The sequence below is a fragment of the Aquarana catesbeiana genome, linkage group LG02, assembly GCF_042186555.1.
Source record: "Aquarana catesbeiana isolate 2022-GZ linkage group LG02, ASM4218655v1, whole genome shotgun sequence".
Lineage (NCBI taxonomy): Eukaryota > Metazoa > Chordata > Amphibia > Anura > Ranidae > Aquarana > Aquarana catesbeiana.
This window is the reverse complement of record NC_133325.1, coordinates 770,013,270-770,031,852: the sequence shown is the minus strand read 5'-3', so window position 1 is coordinate 770,031,852 and position 18,583 is coordinate 770,013,270. Positions and strand designations below refer to the sequence as shown.

Here is an 18,583-nt window from a genome sequence, read left to right as displayed (position 1 = left end):
GAGCAACTGCCATTTGTTTAATCCTCTCTCCCCCCACTGGTTGCTAGGTTACCAACTGCCACCTGCTATAGCTGCCCATGTTGGTGGATTGCAGGTGTTGTTTGCAGTCCCATACAAGTCTATAGGAAAGCAAAACCCGCTTTACCACCTCAATACTCATCTGTTACACCCCCCCCCCCCCCCCTTCCTATCCAGGCCATTTTCCAGGGCTGTGATTGTTTGACTGACAGTTATTCCATCATGCAAAACTGTATCCAAAATGTATTTTATATAATCTATTTGTTTGTTTTTTTTAATTGGGGAAAAATTCCCTTACTTGCCAGGAAACACACCCAAAATACCCCCCCCCCAGCAAAACTATATCCAAAATGTATTTTATATCATTTTATGAATTGCACATGTCCAATGGCCGCAGCTGAGCGTGAATACCTGGCCATACCCGCCGCAGAAATACGCCGATCTAGGCAGTGCAGGGCAATGAACGGTCATGTGAACGAGCCAGTCAATAAATAAATAAGAATTTAATGTATGATAGCAAACCGTACTGTAGGAACTCTAATGTTATTGACATTTTTTTTTTTCTATTTAGTTCCTGGTCTACCATTGGAAGAGCAAACTCATGATGGCTTTAGAAAAACCGAGGATGACTATGGCTGGGGCTTTACACCCCAAGAGCCAAGACCAATGGAAGCCGATGTCTATGCTTCCTGGGGCGTTACACCCCAAGAGGAGCTAACAACACCAATAGCAGACGTCTACGCTTCCTGGGGTGTTACACCCCAAGAAGACCTAAAACCAACAGAAGCAGTTGTCTCCACCACAAATGGTAAGGGTATTGTTTGTTTCTCTTTATTCTACTTTCTATTCCTTTAAGGGCCCATTTACACGAGGAACTACATGCGAATCATACAGGAACGCTGTGCGGTTCATATGCAGTTTCTGTGCACTGCGATTTTAGCCCCATTCATTTTTGAATGAGCGAAATGGCACCGCACCAAAAGTAGTGTAAGCACTACTTTTTTTAAACGCGTTGCAACCGCGATCCGGTATGGGCCGGCGCAGACAAATGCACCGTGTTTGGTAATTGCAACCTGAATTTGGGGTGTCATTAGATTTGCACTGACACCCGCTACAGATTGGGCAGTGCCACTGGAATGTGGTGCGGGGAAACCACATGGGAACGCGGCTTTTCCGCACCGTATTCTAGTTAGAACCGGCCCTAAAAGAGAAGTTTGGGGTTCTTAAAGTGACACTAAAGGTTGTTTCTTTTTTGTTTGTTTTTTTAAATAACAAACATATCATACTTACCTGCACTGTGCAAAACGGAGTGGCCCTGATCCTTGACTTCTGGGGTCCCCCGGGGGCTCTCGCGGCTCCTCCCCTCAGCAGATAACCCCCCTAGGAGAAGCGTTCTCCCGGGGGGTTACTTTGCGGGCGCTCCTGAGTCCAGCATTTGGCGTTAATAGAGGCGGAATGCAGGACTCGGCCCCGCCTCCCGGCGCTCGCATCATTTGATTTGATTGAGAGCAGCGGGAGCCAATGGCTGCGCTGCTATCAATCTATCCAATCAACAGCTGAGAACCCCGGGCAGAGAGGCAGCGCGTCCCCGTCGGTCAAGTTCGAGGGTTCAGGTAAGTAAAACGTGGGGGCTGGGGGGCCGGTCACTGACAGATCTTTTTTCACCTTAATGCATAGGATGCATTAAGGTGAAAAAACGCAAAGCTTTACAACCCCTTTTAAAAAAAAAAAAAAAAAAAAAAAGATTCTGCTCACCTAGCGGGTGCAGCATCGATCAGCTTCCAAGACTGAGAACTGAGCAATCAAAGACCGATTGTTCCACTGAGCAGAGAACGGTGACTGTTAGTCAATGGCTCTCTGCTCTGCCCCTCCCACAGGTGGGAGCGGCTGGCTCAGGCTCTCAGCAGCTCACTGAGAGGCGGAGCCAGCTGCCATTCCAGGCATCTGGGTGGACCCCGACTTTAACCACTTACGGACTGCCCGCCGTCGTTATACGTCGGCTGCTTGACGTTGCATACCCATGTTATGGCAGCAGATAGCTGTTATAACCCCGGGATTTTTTAAAACAGCGGAGGTCCGCTTTCAGATAAAAGTGGTCTCTGTGGCAGGTTCGCCACAAGATCCCTTTTATTGGCGGTGGGAGAGGTGACCCCACCCCCCTTTCTGCCGCTCCCCAGTGGTCTCCATCACTTACTGGAGCCGCTGGTAGGGGTGGTGACGATCGGGTCCTTTCTCCTGTGAGGCATGGAGTCGAATGAGGGAAAGATGGCCCCCACTCAGTTCCATAACATTGGATGATGGAAGCGACGTCAAATGTCACTTCCACCCAATGGTCTTAAAAGAAATTTTTTTTTTTTATTGAAAAAAAAAAAAACACTTTGTTTATTGCGGTAAGTGTAAATATGAGATCTGAGGTCTTTTTGATCCCAGATCTGCCATTAAAGAGGTCCTGTCATGCTTTTTTTTCTATTACAAGGGATGGTTACATTCCTTGTAATAGGAATAAAAGTGACCCAAATATTTTTTTTTTTAAGTGGACAGTGTAAAGATAAAAAGTAAAATAAATAATTAAAAAAAAAAAATGTAAAGCGCCCTGTCCCGCCGAGCAAACGCGCATAAGCGAACGCATACAGAAATCGCACCCACATATGAAAATGATGTTGAAACCACACATGTGAGGTATCGCCGCGATCGTTGGAGCGAGAGCAAGAATTCTAGCCCTAGACCTCCTCTGTAACTCAAAACTGGTAACCTGTAGAAAATTTTAAACATCGCAGATGGAGATTTTTAAGTTTGTCGCGGTTCCACGAGCGGGCGCAAATTTGAAGCATGACATGTTGGGTATACGTTTACTCGGCGTAACATTATTTTTCACAATATGAAAAAAAATTGGGCTAACTTTACTGTTGTCTTATTTTTATTTCCAAAAATTTGCGCTTGTAAGACCGCTGCGCAAATTCGGTGTGGTTGAGTATTGCAACGACAACCATTTTATTTTCTAGGGTGTCTGAAAAAAAAATGTGTATATATATATATATATATATATATATATATATATATATATATATAAATAAAATGTTTGCGGGTTCTAAGTAATTTTCTAGCAAAAAAAACCAAACCTGATTTTAACTTGTAAACAACAGAGCTCAAAAAGAGGCTCAGTCCTTAAGTGGTTAAAGTCGGGATCAATCCAGAGCCTGGACCGGCTAGGTGACGGAGCAGAGGGCTGAAAATGGGGGTCACATTAGTGCAGAACTAACTGCACTCTCGTGATCCATAGGGGAAGTACAGCTAAAAAAGCTTTGGCCTTTCTTCTCCTTTAAAGTGCTCCTCAAAACGCAAAAGAAGCCATGCCTGTAAAAGAAGAGGCTATGTATTTACCTCTCCCATGGTGGGTGTGTTGAGACCCCATCATGTTGCTGATCCTTAGCCGTTAGGTCAAATGCTTGCCCCCCCACCCTTCCCCACCTCATGCAGAGGTTCTATTCGCCGGCATGTCTGTCCTGTAATAAAATACAAACTGGCAATAGAAACCACAATATACAACAGAAGTGGCAGGTATTCATCCATTTATTTATACAGGCCTCTGGCAGAAGCCGAAGGAACACACTTGGCCGTACATGCCGCAGTTTTGGGTGATGTACCGCAATGTGAATGAGCCCTTACATGATAAAAAAAAAAAATAGAAAGATATAAATTTAGCAAATGACTGTAAAATGTACTTTAATACTAATGCCATCTTTTCCTATTTAGTTGGCTTTGATGCCTTCAGAGCTCTGCTTAGACCCAAAGTCCGTGACGAGGACGAAGATGAGGACGAAGATGACTACAACGGCAATGGTAAGGAGATTGTTTCTTTTTGTTATACTTTCCATTTCTTTCAAGTGCTCCCCAAAACTCAAAAAAATCCATGCCTGTAAAAGAGGCTATAGACTTACCTTTTCCGTGGTGGGTGTGTTGAAACCCCACCGTGTTGCTGATCCATAACCCCTGGGTCAAATGCTTGCCCCCCACCCCACGCCGTGGTTCTTTCCGCCGGCATGTATTTCCTGTATTAAAATCTGAGCTGGTGGGAGAAACCGCAGCATGTGGCAGGAGGAGCGGGTATTCATACACCCAGCATTGATTTATACAGGCTTCTGGCAGCACCTGAATATAAACACCTGGCCGTACCTAACTATTCTGGAATATGCAATTCAGTTTTGGGCACCAGTTCTCAAAAAGGTTATCAGGGAACTGGAGAAAGTGCAGAGAAGGGCAACCAAACTGATAAGAGGCATGGAGGAGCTCAGCTATGAGGAAAGATTAGAGGAACTGAATTTATTCTCTCTTGAGAAGTGGAGATTAAAGGGGAATATGATCAACATGTACAAATATATAAGGGGTCCATATAGTGAACTTGGTGTTGAGTTATTCACTTTATGGTCAACACAAAGGACAAGGGGGCACTCTTTACATCTAGAGGAAAAGAGATTTCACCTCCAACTACAGAAAGGTTTCTTCACAGTAAGAGCTGTGAAAATGTGGAATAGACTCCCTCCAGAGGTGGTTCTGGCCAGCTCAGTAGATTGCTTTAAGAAAGGCCTGGATACTTTCCTAAATGTACATAATCTAACTGGGTACTGACATTTATATTTAAAGTTGATCCAGGGAAAATCCTCTCGGGGGATCAGGAAGGAATTTTTTCCCCTTTTGTAGCAAATTGGAGCATGCTCTGCTGGGGTTTTTTGCCTTCCTCTGGATCAACAGCGGGTATAGAATTGGGTATATTGGATTGTACGATATTTTTTATTTTATTTATTTATTTTTTTATGGTTGAACTAGATGGACTTGTGTCTTTTTTCAACCTGACTAACTACGTAACCTGCCGCAAAAATACATTGTTGTGGGCGGTGTATGGCCATGCGTAACTTAAAGGGGTTATAAACCTTCATGGTTTTTTCACCTTAATGCATCCTATGTATTAAGGTGAAAAAACACCTGGCAGTGACTGGCCCCCATCCCCCCCCCCCCCTGTCTTACTTACCTGAACCCTGGAACTTGACCCACGGGGACGCGCTGTCTCTCTGCCCGGAGTTCTCGGCTCTTGATTGGATAGACTGATAGCAGCGCAGCCATTGGCTCCTGCTGCTGTCAATCAAATCCAATGACGCGGGCGCCGGTGGGGGGCGGGGCCGAGTCCTGCATTTGGCCTATATGGACGGCGAATGCTGGACTCGGGAGTGCACCCACAAGGTAACCCCCCCGGGAGAGCGCTTCTCCTAGGGGGTTATCTGATGTGGGGAGGAGCCGGGAGAGCCGCCAAGGGACCCCACAAGAGCAGGTTCGGGGGCCACTCTGTGCAAAATGAGCTGCACAGTGGAGGTAATAGTAAGTATGATATGTTGTTTATTTATTTTTTAAAACGAACCCTTACAATCACTTTAAAAGGTAATAAATGAAAAGACACTAATTTAGCGTATGATTGCAAAATGTACTATAATACTAATGGCATTTTTTTTTTTCTCTTTAGAACCCAAAAACCCCTTTGGGATGCTTCGTTCGCTTGGAGGAGATGAGAACGGGGAAAATACTTTATCCGGACGAGACACAGATGGTAAGATTATTATTTCTCTTTATTCTACTTTCTATTTCTTTAAAGCGGCCCTCAAAAGTTAAAGCGGAGCTCCAGTCTGAAAAAAAAAATTAAAAGTCAGCAGCTACAGATACCCATGTAATGTCCAGGAATCCCGCGATGTCGGCACCCCAAGCTGATTCGTCGATTGGCTTTGGGTGCAGGCGCAGGATTGTAAGTAAGGGAAACCGGCAGTGAAGGCTTCAGGCTTCATAGCCGGTTTCCTACTGGGCATTGGCGGGTCACGCTGCACTTTCTGAATGGTCCCGGTGTCTTCTAGGACCCTTGTGTGTCCCAGAAGGCAGCGGGGGGGAAGGAGGAGGGGCCAGACATGTTGTAGTTTGCTGATTTTACCCGGAAGTGGGAGCAGGGGGCCTGTCAAAATCAGGTACCCCCCACCACCACAAAAAAATCCAAATGCCACAGTGGAGGGGGTAGAATGCAAACAAGCAAAGCTTCCCCTTTTGGGTGGAGCTCCGCTTTAACCACTTCAGCCCCAGGACCATTTGGCTGCCCAAAGACCAGAGCATTTTTTGCGATTCGGCACTGCGTCGCTTTAACTGACAATTGCGCGGTCGTGCTCGCAAACAAAATTGACGTTCTTTTTTCCCCACAGATAGAGCTTTCTTTTGGTGGTATTTCTTGCGCTATAAACAAAAAAAGAGCGAGAATTTTGAAAAAAAAGCAATATTTTTTACTTTTTGCTATAATAAACATCCCCAAAAATATATAAAAAAAACTATTTTTCCTCAGTTTAGGCCGATACGTATTCTTCTACATATTTTTGGTAAAAAAGAAAAAAAAAAAATCGCAATAAACTTTTATTGATTGGTTTGCGCAAAAGTTATAGCGTCTACAAAATTGGGGATAGTTTTATGGCATTTTTTAAATAATTTTTTTTTTTTTTACTAGTAATGGCGGTGATCGCGATATTTATTGTGCGACATTATGGCGGACATATCGGACAATTTTGACGCCATTTTGGGACCATTGTCATTTATACAGCGATCAGTGCTATACATTGCACCTATTACTGTAAAAATGACACTGGCAGTGAAGGGGTTAACCAGTAGCGGGGCGGTTAAGTGTGTCCTAGGGATGTGTTCTAACTGTGGGGGGGATGGGCTACGTGTGACATGACACTGATCACTGCTCCAGGAAGCTGTGATCAGTGTCCTGTCACTAGGCAGAATGGAGAATTCCTTGTTTACATCAGCATTTCCCCGTTCTTCCTCTCCGTGAGACGATCGCGGGACTCCTGGCGGACATCGAGTCTGCGGGACTCGCGGTCACACTCACGGAGCTCGCGCCGGGCACGCCCCCACAATGGCACGTCTTAAAGGCGAGGTACCCGTATGTTGATATGCCCAGCCGTGCCATTCTGCCAATGTATATCGGCGTGACACGGTCCTTAAGTGGTTAAGGAAGTTATGTAAAAGAAGAGGCTATATACTTACTTTTCCTGTGGGGCATGTGTTGAAACCCCACCACATTACCGATTCCTAGCCTCTGGGTCAAATGCATGAACCCCCCCCCAACGCTGTGGTATCATTCACCGGCATCTGTATTAAAGTGATTCTAAAGGCAGAAGCTTTTTTTACCTTAGAGCCCTTTCACGCTGGGGCGGTTTGCAGGCGCTATTGCGCTAATAATAGCGGCTGCAAACCGAACCGAAAGTGCCGCTGCTGTGTATCCAGTGTGAAAGCCCCGAGGGCTTTCACACTGGAGCGATGCGCTGGCAGGACGGTAAAAAAAGTCCTGCCAGCAGCATCTTCGGAGCGGTGAAGGAGCGGTGTGTATACCGCTCCCTTACCGCTCCTGCCCATTGAAATCAATTGGACGGCGCGGCTATACCGCCGGCAAAGCGCCTCTGCAGATGCGCTTTGCGGTGGTATTTAACCCTTTCTCGGCCGCTAGCGGGGGGTAAAACCGCCCCGCTAGCGGCCGCATACCGGCGGTAAAACGCCGCTAATAATAGCGGCGTTTTACCGCCGCCGCCGCCCCCGCCCTAGTGTGAAAGGGCTCTTACTGCAGTCTCTGCATTAAGATAAAAAACCTTCTATGTGCAACTCCTCCTAAATACATACCTGAGCCCGATCCCGATCCAGCTATGTGAATGAGAGCCAAGGCTCTGGCTCCTCACTGGCTCAGATGCATCAAGCAGGAGCCGCTGGGTTCTGCTGCTGTGAATCAAAACCAGTGACGAGGGGGGCGGGGCCGAGTCTCGGGAGCGAGCGCGCATGAGTGCCACCTATAGCAAGTGCATATGAGCCCTTAAAAGTTAATAAATAAAATTATACTAGTTTAGCATATACAAGCAAAATGTACAGCAATACTAATGGTATATTCTTCTATTTAGCTAAAAATAGATACCTGGAAGAGGTGCTCCGTTCTATTGAAGAAGCCAGACACAACGAACACTTGGCTGGTACAGTCCTGGCAGAGCTGAAACCAGCTAATACCGCCACCACTCCCGAAAAGGATTATGGTAAGGATAATATTTCTCTTTATTTTACTTTTCTCAAAACTCAAAGAAGCCATGCCTTGTAAAAGAAGAGGTTATGGATTTACCTTTCTGGTGGTCCCAAGCCGCTGGGTCAGATGCTGTGGTTCCATAAGCCCGCATGTATTTCCTGTAGTGAAGTACGAGCGAGAGAAACCATAACATGTGATGGGAGGAGAAAGTATTCATACACCTAGCGGTGTTCATACACATAGGCCACCGGAAAGGTAAGTATATACAGCCGCTTCTTTTACAGGAATGACTTCTGACCCTGTAGTGGCAGAGCGACTATAACACGCTCCCACACCAGTGGTGATGTATCTACACTGCCACGCGTTCCACCAGTATGACTCTACATCTCTAACTTACTAGATTAAAGAATAGTGATTATAACGAGAGTAAACCACCACTATGGGGCAATACCAAACCCCTCCAGGCTCATGCGCATTGATTCTGCTCACTTCTAGAGTGGCCAAAAAAACTGATGTTTCATCATTCAAATGTTACCAGCTCACATTCGGCGGGTTACCGAGCACCGTGATCCGCTGTGACCGGTCACAGGATCCCACCACTGCATGCCCAAGGGCACACCAGTGCGCATGTACTGAGCGATGTACCAGTGTGTCATTTAGCCTGCAGCTGCCGCCCACCACCCACATTAAATGTACTGTAAGCGGGCAGCAAGTGGTTGATGGGAAAGCTGAGTTCTGATCTAACGGTGCGGTGACCGGCACGGTTCTGCACTGGAAGAACACCAGCCGCCGATAAAACCCACAGAAACCAATTGTCTGTGTCCTACACCGTGCTGCAGCCGAAATGCAGACATCCTGTATTTTAGCACAGCACACTGAACAGGATCGCATGTCACTGTACAGAACCGTACAGTGACATTAAAGATCTATCACTTTTGTACACTTCGAATAAAGTTTTTAAAGAAAAAAGGAACTGAGTGATGTGATGAATTGTGCACCACACCACCCCCTTCTGCCAGCTCATTGCAACTGCAATGGACAGCTGCGGTTTACTGTGTAGCAGCTGTCCATTTATATGTTAAAGGGCCCTTAGAAAGGCTTTATATATATATATATATATATATATATATATATATATATAGATAGATAGATAGATAGATAGATAGATAGATAGATAGATAGATAGATAGATAGATAGGTAGATAGATAGTTAGATATAGAGAGAGAGAGAGAGAGAGAGAGAGAGAGATAGATAGATAGATCGATCGATCTATATACACGTTATCTCACAAAAGTAAGTACACCCCTCACATTTTTGTAAATATTTTATTCTATCTTTTCGTGTGACAACACTGAAGAAATGACACTTTGCTACAATGTAAAGTAGTGAGTGTACAGCTTGTATAACAGTGTAAATTTGTTGTCCCATCAAAATAACTCAACACACAGCCATTCATGTCTAAACCACTGGCAACAAAAGTGAGTACACCCCTAAGTGAAAATGTCCAAATTGGGCCCAAAGTGTCAATACTTTGTGTGGCCACCATTATTTTCCAGCACTGCCTTAACCCTCTTGGGCATGGAGTTCACCAGAACTTCACAGGTTGCCACTGGATTCCTCTTCCACTCCTCCATGATGACATCACAGAGCTGGTGGATGTTAGAGACCTTGCACTCCTCCACCTTCCATTTGAGGATGCCCCACAGATGCTCCATAGGGTTCAGGTCTGGAGACATACTTGGCCAGTCCATCACCTTTACCCTCAGCTTCTTTAGCAAGGCAGTGGTCATCTTTGAGGTGTGTTTGGGGTCGTTATCATGTTGGAATAATGCCCTGCTGCCCAGTCTCTGAAGGGAGGGGATCATGCTCTGCTTCAGTATGTCACAGTACATGTTGGTATTCATGGTTCCCTCAATGAACTGTAGCTCCCCAGTGTCGGCAGCCCCAGACCATGACACTCCCACCACCATGCTTCACTGTAGGCAAGACACACTTGTCTTTGTACTCCTCACCTGGTTGACACCACACACGCTTGACACCATCAGAGCCAAATAAGTTTATCTTGGTCTCATAAGACCACAGGACATGGTTCCAGTAATCCATGTCCTTAGTCTGCTTGTCTTCAGCAAACTGTTTGTGGACTTTCCTGTGCATCATCTTTAGAAGAGGCTTCCTTCTGGGACGACAGCCATGCAGACCAATTTCATACAGTGTGTGGCGTATGGTCTGAGCCTTTCAAAGTCAGAAGGACAACTCTACTTCCCAGTGCCTTGTGTCTCTGCATTGGGTGGCTTATGTGATGCCAAGGTATAAAGTTGTAGCATTAGGGGTTTATTTACTAAAGCTAGAGAGGGCAAAATTCTGCAGAGAAACCAATCAGCTTCGAACCTCAGCTAGTTAAATTAAGCTTTAGCAATAAAACCTGGAAGGTGATTGGTTTCTTTGCAGAATTGTGACTAATTTTGCACTTTCTAGTAAATAAACCCCTTTGTTAGGAATAAAGTGTGAATTGCCTGGCCTATAAGGGGTCGGGTAAGTGTCTTCATCCTCTGCCTCACCCAATACGGTGGGTTGGGGGGTGGTTGGTAGGCAGCTCACTGCTTGAAATAAAGACACGTTGGGGGGAGATTTACTAAAACTGGTGCACACAGAATCTTTTGCAGCTGTCCACAGTAACCAATCAGCTTCTAAAATGTATTGCCAAAGCGTAAAGGAACAAGATGAAGTTAGAATCTGATTGGCTACTATGCACAGCTGCAGCAGTTTTCGTAAATCCCCACCGCAGTGTTCACTATGACTAATACTAGATAATTAAAACTGACAATTCAAATGTAATTCTTTCGTATGGTCTAACATCTGTTCTTTTTCTTTTCTTTTATAGAGACAACGACACGAACACCCCGGAGCCCTGAAGAACGGAGGGTGCGTGAAAAAAGTAAGAATAAAATTCCAAATTGAATTTAATATATCATTGCATGTCTGGTTGTTGATGCCACAATGGAGATTTCTATAGTTAAACACGTAACACTTGGGGGTAGGAATTGGATTGGAGATAACTGACCTGCTGGGGAGAAAAAAAATTTGTATAAATTAAAAAGTTGCTCCCTTGTTGGCCAAAATGTGGCAGAGTCTCGCCTGCAGGTGGCCACGGAGCGACACTTTGCTGGTTCTGTTAGTAAGATAGCGGCACCATAGGAGCAGGTGAGCTCTATTAGGGGTCTTGTGGCTGTCAAGTTGCTGACAGGATAGCAAGTCCAGGATGGTCATTGAAAAGTTAGGAGATTTTAGTAAAAGTCATCATGTTACACTTTGGGGTTGATTTACTAAAACTGGAGAGTGCAAAATCTGATGCAGAAGTGCATGTCAGCCAATCAGCTTCTAACTTCAGCTTGTTCAATTAAGCTTTGACAATAAAACTTGGAAGCTGATTGGTTTCTATGCAGAGCTGCACCAGGATTTGCACTCTCTAGTTTTAATAAAATCTCCCCCCATTGGCTTCCTTACTAGAAAAGCTTGCCTAATCTTCTCCATCAGAGATTTTCCCTGGATCGGTGCTCTGCTCCCAGCTTTTTTTTTAATCTCCCATTCATTTTTTATTTTTTGCTCACACAAAACAGCAATGCACATTTGTGAAGCACTGCTTTTCATAAATGTGTAGAATGATTTTATTAAAGCCCCACTCTGAAATAAAAATTTCAGTCGGGCTGCACTGCAAGGGTTAAATGATCGGTCATGTCTGGGGGGGGTGGGGAAGCAGTTTTACTCACCCTTCCTCCGCTACCCTGGTAGACGGCGCTCCACTATGCTCCGGCGGTGGACTGACACCCGGCATTCTTAGGCCCCATTCACACTTGGCAAATTAAAGTCACAGGCGGAATCACCCACGATTCCAAATCGCATCACTCTAAATGGCACCCCCCCCCAAAACAGCAGTGCGACGGGCGGAATCACCCCGATTCCAAATCGCATCACTCTAAATGGCACCCCCCCCCCCAAAACAGCAGTGCGACGGGCGGAATCACCCCGATTCCAAATCGCATCACTCTAAATGGCACCCCCCCCCAAAACGGCAGTGCGACGGGCGGAATCACCCCGATTCCAAATCGCATCACTCTAAATGGCACCCCCCCCCAAAACGGCAGTGCGACGGGCGGACTCACCCCGATTCCAAATCGCATCACTCTAAATGGCGCCCCCCCCAAAACGGCAGTGCGACGGGCAGACTCACCCCGATTCCAAATCGCATCACTCTAAATGGCGCCCCCCCCAAAACGGCAGTGCGACGGGCGTACTCACCCTGATTCCAAATCGCATCACTCTAAATGGCGCCCCCCCCCCCCAAAATGGCAGTGCGATTGCAATTGTGTCTCAACTGAATCGCGCTGCGATTGTCTCACAACAGAATAACGCTGAGATTGCGGCCAAACGTGCCTTTAAAAATGGCGTGAAGCTTGTCGCCTAAAAAGGAGCAGGAGCTTCTTTAGGGCGGCAAACGCGCCCATTGAAGTGAATGCGTCACATGTGGAATCACGTGAAAATTGTCCACACAATTTGGAAGGGCAGCATCCACAGAGGATGCTGCCCTGGACAATTTTCCCGTGATTCCACATGTGACGCATTCACTTCAATGGGCGCGTTTGCTGCCCTAAAGAAGCTCCTGCGAGTGGGAAAGCTAGTTCACGCTACGTGAAGTGTGAATGGAGCCTTAAAGCAGATGAATGGCTGTGGCAAAGCTGATGTAGAGGAAGGGGCCGTTCGCACCAGAACGCGGTGTGGGAAATCCACGTTCTGCGCGCGTTTCCCAAACCGCGTACAAAAAAAGCACTGCGCTTATGATATGCAGCGGGTGTCAATGCAATGCTAATGATACCCCAAATGTAGGATGCGTTTGCCTGCACCTGGTTACATGGTATAGAAGTGCAATGCAACAAAGTTTCAGTGCGTTTCCAAAAGCGGTGCGTGTCTGTTTCAAATGAGCGGGCTGAAAAAGCACTGCACTCAAATCTCGTAGGAATCGCATAGCATACCTGTGCGATTCCTGGTGTGAACCGGCCTGACAGCAAGCTATAGAGTGATGATAAATTCATATCAATCTTCTTACAAAGCCGTTTTCTCATCATTTTTTTTCCCCTGTTCTTCTACAGAAGCAAGATTTCTCTCCAAAATCAAAAAATTCTTTTCCCAGGAGTCGGAAGAAACAGAGAACTCGGATTCATTGGAGCCCCAATTTGAAAATATAGAGCCAGGTAAGATGCGCAAAATCAGATTTGTATAAATTTCTCTCTTTTCTTACTTCATTTTTCTTGTACATCTGTCTATATAGATCTCAATGATTGTATTCATTTTATTTTCTCTATCTGTTCCACAGTGCGACCCGCAAGACCTCCCAATGAGGATACTTCACTAACAGGTAAGTTGTATCGGATTTCCTTTATAAATACAGAAATGTATTTCTATCCATTCATTCCCTTTTTCTTTCATTTCATGTTTTATCAAATTTGATGAATAAGCTGGACGTTGCCAAAAAATATTCCTGTTTCGTTCATAAAATTTTCGATTCCTTGTCTAGCTAAAAACTTTCTTTCCAATTTTGGACAGAATGGGGAAAGATTAGATCCCCTGTCAAGTTTTTACTATTATCGGAGATGCCCCCTCCCCCTCCCTTCTTGTCCCGCTGACAATGGATTCCCCAGACAGGAAGTGATGGAAATCTCTCCCTTCCATTCCTCTCTACAATGCATTTTCTAGTTCAGTTAGAAATAATTTGTTATTAGGTGATTCTAACGTGTCTTTTTTTTCTCTTCTTCTTTAGATGAGCTCAAGCGTGGCTTGGTTTTGAAGGAAGAAATATTTTCAAAACAGATCTCATCCAACATTCAAGTTGCACTTGCTATGACTGGGACATTCGTTATGATCGTCATCATCATCGTAGTGCTTCTCCTCTACCGCTTTGTAAGTATTGGCATCTACAGTGTGGGGTCTGTTTATAAAAAGGAGGGTGATTATTACATGCGTTCACCCAACCATCACAAATTATGGCCATATTTTGCCTAATTCCGTATGATCGCCAGCGCCATCTAGTGGTCATAATGCTGTATTTTCCTCATTAAAATATCTCAGGAAAAAAAAAAAACGCATTATGACCACTAAATGGAACTGATGATCACAGGGGCATCAACATACAGGGGCTGATTTACTAAAGTGCAGTTGCTCCAGAGCTTAGTAAATGAGGTAAAGCCTCACTTTGTAAAGAATACCCAATCACATCAAAGAAAATAAATAAACAGCAGTTTTGCTCGCACATGATTAGGTGATGGAAGTGAGCAGAACTCCCCTCATATACTAAAGCTCTGGAACAGGGGTAGGCAGCGTCGGCCCTCCAGCTGTGGTGAAACTACAAATCCCATCATGCCTCTGCCTCGAGGAGTCATGCCTGTGATGGTCAGGGTCTTGCAATGTCTCATGGGACTTGTAGTTTCACCACAGCTGGAGGGCCGAGGTTGCCTACCCCTGCTCTGGAGTAACTGCACTTTGCAAAGTGCACAGTCTATTTGCCTTTAGTAAATCAACCCCCCATGTATTGGGCATAATATGGTCAGAATTCTTGTTGGCCGGACGAATGCTTGTGACGTTCATCCAAATATTTTTTTTATTTCAGAAATAGACCTCCTATATATGATTTACTTATTTTCGTAAAAGAACGACTTTTAATATTGTTTCTATTTTTTTAATTTTATCAGAGAAAAAAGCTGATCCCGAAAGAGATTGATGTGGAAAAGGGCGAAGGAGAGTATTCGGGAGGACAGGAGTGGACTGATCCGGAACAGCCATATGCTGATAACGCAGAAGGGATCTATTCGGGAGGACAGGAGTGGACTGATCCGGAACAGCCTGATGCGGAATATGGAAGCGATTCAGGAGCAGCAGGAATAACTCCTCCAGAACAGCCTGCTGCAAATGACCAGAAAGCAAGCCAGCCCGGGGAAAGCAGCGGCTCCAGTCCAGGGAAAGTGGCATCTCCAGTCCAGGGAAAGCAGCGGCTCCAGTCCGGGGAAAGCAGCGGCTCCAGTCCAGGAAAGCGGCATCTCCAGTCCAGGGAAAGCAGGGGCTCCAGTCCAGGGAAAGCGGCATCTCCAGTCCAGGGAAAGCAGCGGCGCCAGTCCAGGGAAAGTGGCATCTCCAGTCCAGGGAAAGCAGCGGCGCCAGTCCAGGGAAAGCGGCATCTCCAGTCCAGGGAAAGCAGCGGCGCCAGTCCAGGGAAAGCAGCGGCGCCAGTCCAGGGAAAGCAGCATCTCCAGTCCAGGGAAAGCAGCATCTCCAGTCCGGGGAAAGCAGCGGCACCAGTCCAGGGAAAGCAGCGGCGCCGGTCCAGGGAAAGCAGCGGCGCCAGTCCGGGGAAAGCAGTGGCTCCAGTCCAGGGAAAGCGGCATCTCCAGTCCAGGGAAAGCAGCGGCGCCAGTCCAGGAAAGCGGCATCTCCAGTCCAGGGAAAGCAGCGGCGCCAGTCCAAGGAAAGCGGCATCTCCAGTCCAGGGAAAGCAGCGGCGCCAGTCCAGGGAAAGCGGCATCTCCAGTCCAGGAAAGCAGCGGCTCCAGTCCAGGGAAAGCAGCGGCTCCAGTCCGGGAAAGCAGCGGCTCCAGTCCGGGGAAAGCAGCGGCTCCAGTCCGGGGAAAGCAGCGGCTCCAGTCCGGGGAAAGCAGCGGCTCCAGTCCGGGGAAAGCAGCGGCGCCAGTCCAGGAAAAGCAGCGGCGCCAGACCAGGGAAAGCAGCGGCTCCAGCGACCAAAGCTGGCATTCGGCACAATAAGTGTTGAAAGACCAAACACTGCTTCTGATTGGATGCGGGACCCAGCGGAGGTTCCCACCATTAGCTGCAAGAGGCAGCCCCATAAAACAACCAATGGGAGACTGCAGGTTCTTGGAGCTAATCGTGGCCACTTGCATGTAATCGTTCATGCTGCGGGGAAGGATCATTCATGCAGCGATCGGCCAAGGCCAATCAATCAAATATGATCCTTGCATGGGCAATTACATGCGAGTAGCCACAATTACCTGCGAAAGCCGACAGTCTCCCATTGCTTTCAATGAGGCTGCCTCTCACAGCTAATTCAGAGAACCCCCGGGGGGAGGGGGTTCCGGCATCCCATCGGAGGCGGGTGTGAATGCACCCTAATGCAGAATGTTATACTATCCAGGCCACGTATTCCACCTGGTAAGCATGGAAAGACAAGCCTTGTAAACAGGTCTCATATCCAGGGTGTATACCGACTGCCACATTTGGAGTCAGGAAGGAATTTTTTTCCCCTTTTGGACATTGCTGACTAGCATGTTTTAGGGGTTTTTCGCCTTCCTCTGGATATCTGCATAGCGGCACCTGGTGCAGCATGAAAGCAGTCTAAGGGTGCATTCACACCTGCCTCCAATTAGATTGGGGGCCTAGGGGGGGGGGTACCAGCATCTCAGTAGAGGCGGGTGTGAATGCACCCTAAAGCAGATTGCTATACTATCCAGGCCATGTACATACTTACCAACATTCTCAAAACATTTTCATTAGTGACAGGCATTCATTTGTAGGGTGTGGTCTAGTAGATGAAAGAGGGATGGAGGGAGGGGGAGAGATAAAAAGGGGTAGCGAGGAGAGAGAGGGAGAAAGAGAGAGAGGGGGGGAGAGAGAGAGAGAGAGGGAGAGAGAGAGAGAGAGGGAGAGAGAGAGAGAGAGGAGAGAGAGAGAGGGGGGGGGAGAGGGGGATAGAGAGAGGAGGGAGAGAGGGGGAGAGAGAGAGGAGGGAGAGAGGGGGGAGAGAGAGAGATGGGAGAGAGAGAGATGGGAGAGAGAGAGAGGGGAGAGAGAGGGGGGGAGAGGGAGAGAGAGGGGGGAGGGAGGGAGGGAGAGAGGGGGGGAGAGAGAGAGAGAGAGAGAGAGAGAGAGAGAGAGAGAGAGAGAGAGAGAGAGAGAGAGAGAGAGAGAGAGAGAGAGAGAGAGGGGGGAGGAGGGAGAGAGGGGAGAGAGAGGGGAGAGAGAGAGAGGGGAGAGAGGGGGGGGTGGAGAGGGGGAGAGAGAGGGGGGAGGGGGGGAGAGAGAGGGGGAGAGAGAGAGAGGGGAGAGAGAGGGGGGAGGGAGGGAGAGAGAGAGAGAGAGGGAGAGAGGGAGAGAGAGAGAGAGAGAGAGAGAGAGAGAGAGAGAGAGAGAGAGAGAGAGAGAGAGAGAGAGAGAGAGAGAGAGAAGAAAAATGGATGGAGGGACAGCAGTGTGAATAAAGTGCAATCCTATTATCTCTATTAAAGGGATGGTAAACATTGCCTTGTAAAACAACCCATTCAGTTTAAAATACAAATGATATAGCTATAAAAAAAAGGTGTTTTAAAAGGTATTTAGCAGTTTTTTTATTTACTAAATTGATTGCATTTCATCATGTCCTGTGTATTTTGGGGGACCAGATATAGTGAATGCAGGGTCCTGGGTTTAGTAACCCTCCTCCTGTTAAGGAGCATCAGCCCTGCTCCTTAACAACCGGCTTGGGCACAGCTGAGATCTCTTAAAGTTGGCATTGGAATCGCATCTGACAAACAGAAATCGCTCTGCAGGTGTCCACAAATTTGGCCATATAGCGTGACTTTTTGTATGGCTAACATTAGTAATGAGCTGGAATGGACGGTTTAAAACACTGTGTGCTGCTGCCCTCTAGAGGACATTTTGTATTACCTCTTCTTCTTGCTGACAATCATGTCCATCGTTTGCAGCAATCTTCGCTCTAGGGCCTGAATGTCTGCTTCTGTCACATTCCTTCAAACAAAAACAAAAATGAAACAGAATTAGAGTAAATCTTGTAGTTCTGCCTAAATATTTTATTTTAAGGTAGAGCTAAAGGTAAAGGTTTTTTATTGTGTATAGAGTAAGGGAGGGTTATAACCCCTGACATTTTTTTTTGCCAACTGTGTCCTATTGGGAGATATCACTTCACTTTCTGTCCCATAGACAAAATAGGAAGATGAGAGGAAATCCCTCCAAAGTGAGGGAAACCCTGGTTGTCACCAGAATGAGTGTCTCCATTGGAAGGTATTCCTGTTCTGGGGATGATAACAGTAAACAGAAGAAATAGAGAGGGGTGAATCGCCTTAATGGGGCACAGACAGCAATAAAAAAAATCTGACAGGTGCTCTAATCCCTCTCCACTCTATCCAAAACGAAAAAAAAAAAAAAAAAAAAAAAAAGTTTATAATAGTTATAATATAAAAGTTATCATTTTTTTAAAATTTTGTTTTTATTTCTTAACCGGTTCCCGACCGGCGCACGCCGATGTACGTCGGCAGGATGGCACGGCTGGGCAAATGGGGCGTACCGGTACGTCCATTTGAATTCCCCGCCGTGCCATTGCGCGCGCGCCGGCCGGGAACTCCGTGAGTCGGGTCGCGGGTCCCGCGGACTCTATCGCTCTGGGGATACCCGCGATCGGCTCACGGAGAGGACGAACGGGG

General features: G+C 46.7%; 1 protein-coding gene across 1 annotated transcript in view; it reads right to left on the bottom strand.

Moving 5' to 3' along the window:
* GPR89B (G protein-coupled receptor 89B) overlaps positions 1 to 18,583 on the bottom strand; it is a 98,107-nt gene that overhangs the window by 52,268 nt on the left and 27,256 nt on the right. Inside the window, exon 8 of the mRNA XM_073617306.1 lies at positions 17,811 to 17,891. Within this exon, the coding sequence (XP_073473407.1) occupies positions 17,811 to 17,891 (81 nt within the window). The remainder of the gene's footprint in view (positions 1 to 17,810; positions 17,892 to 18,583) is intronic.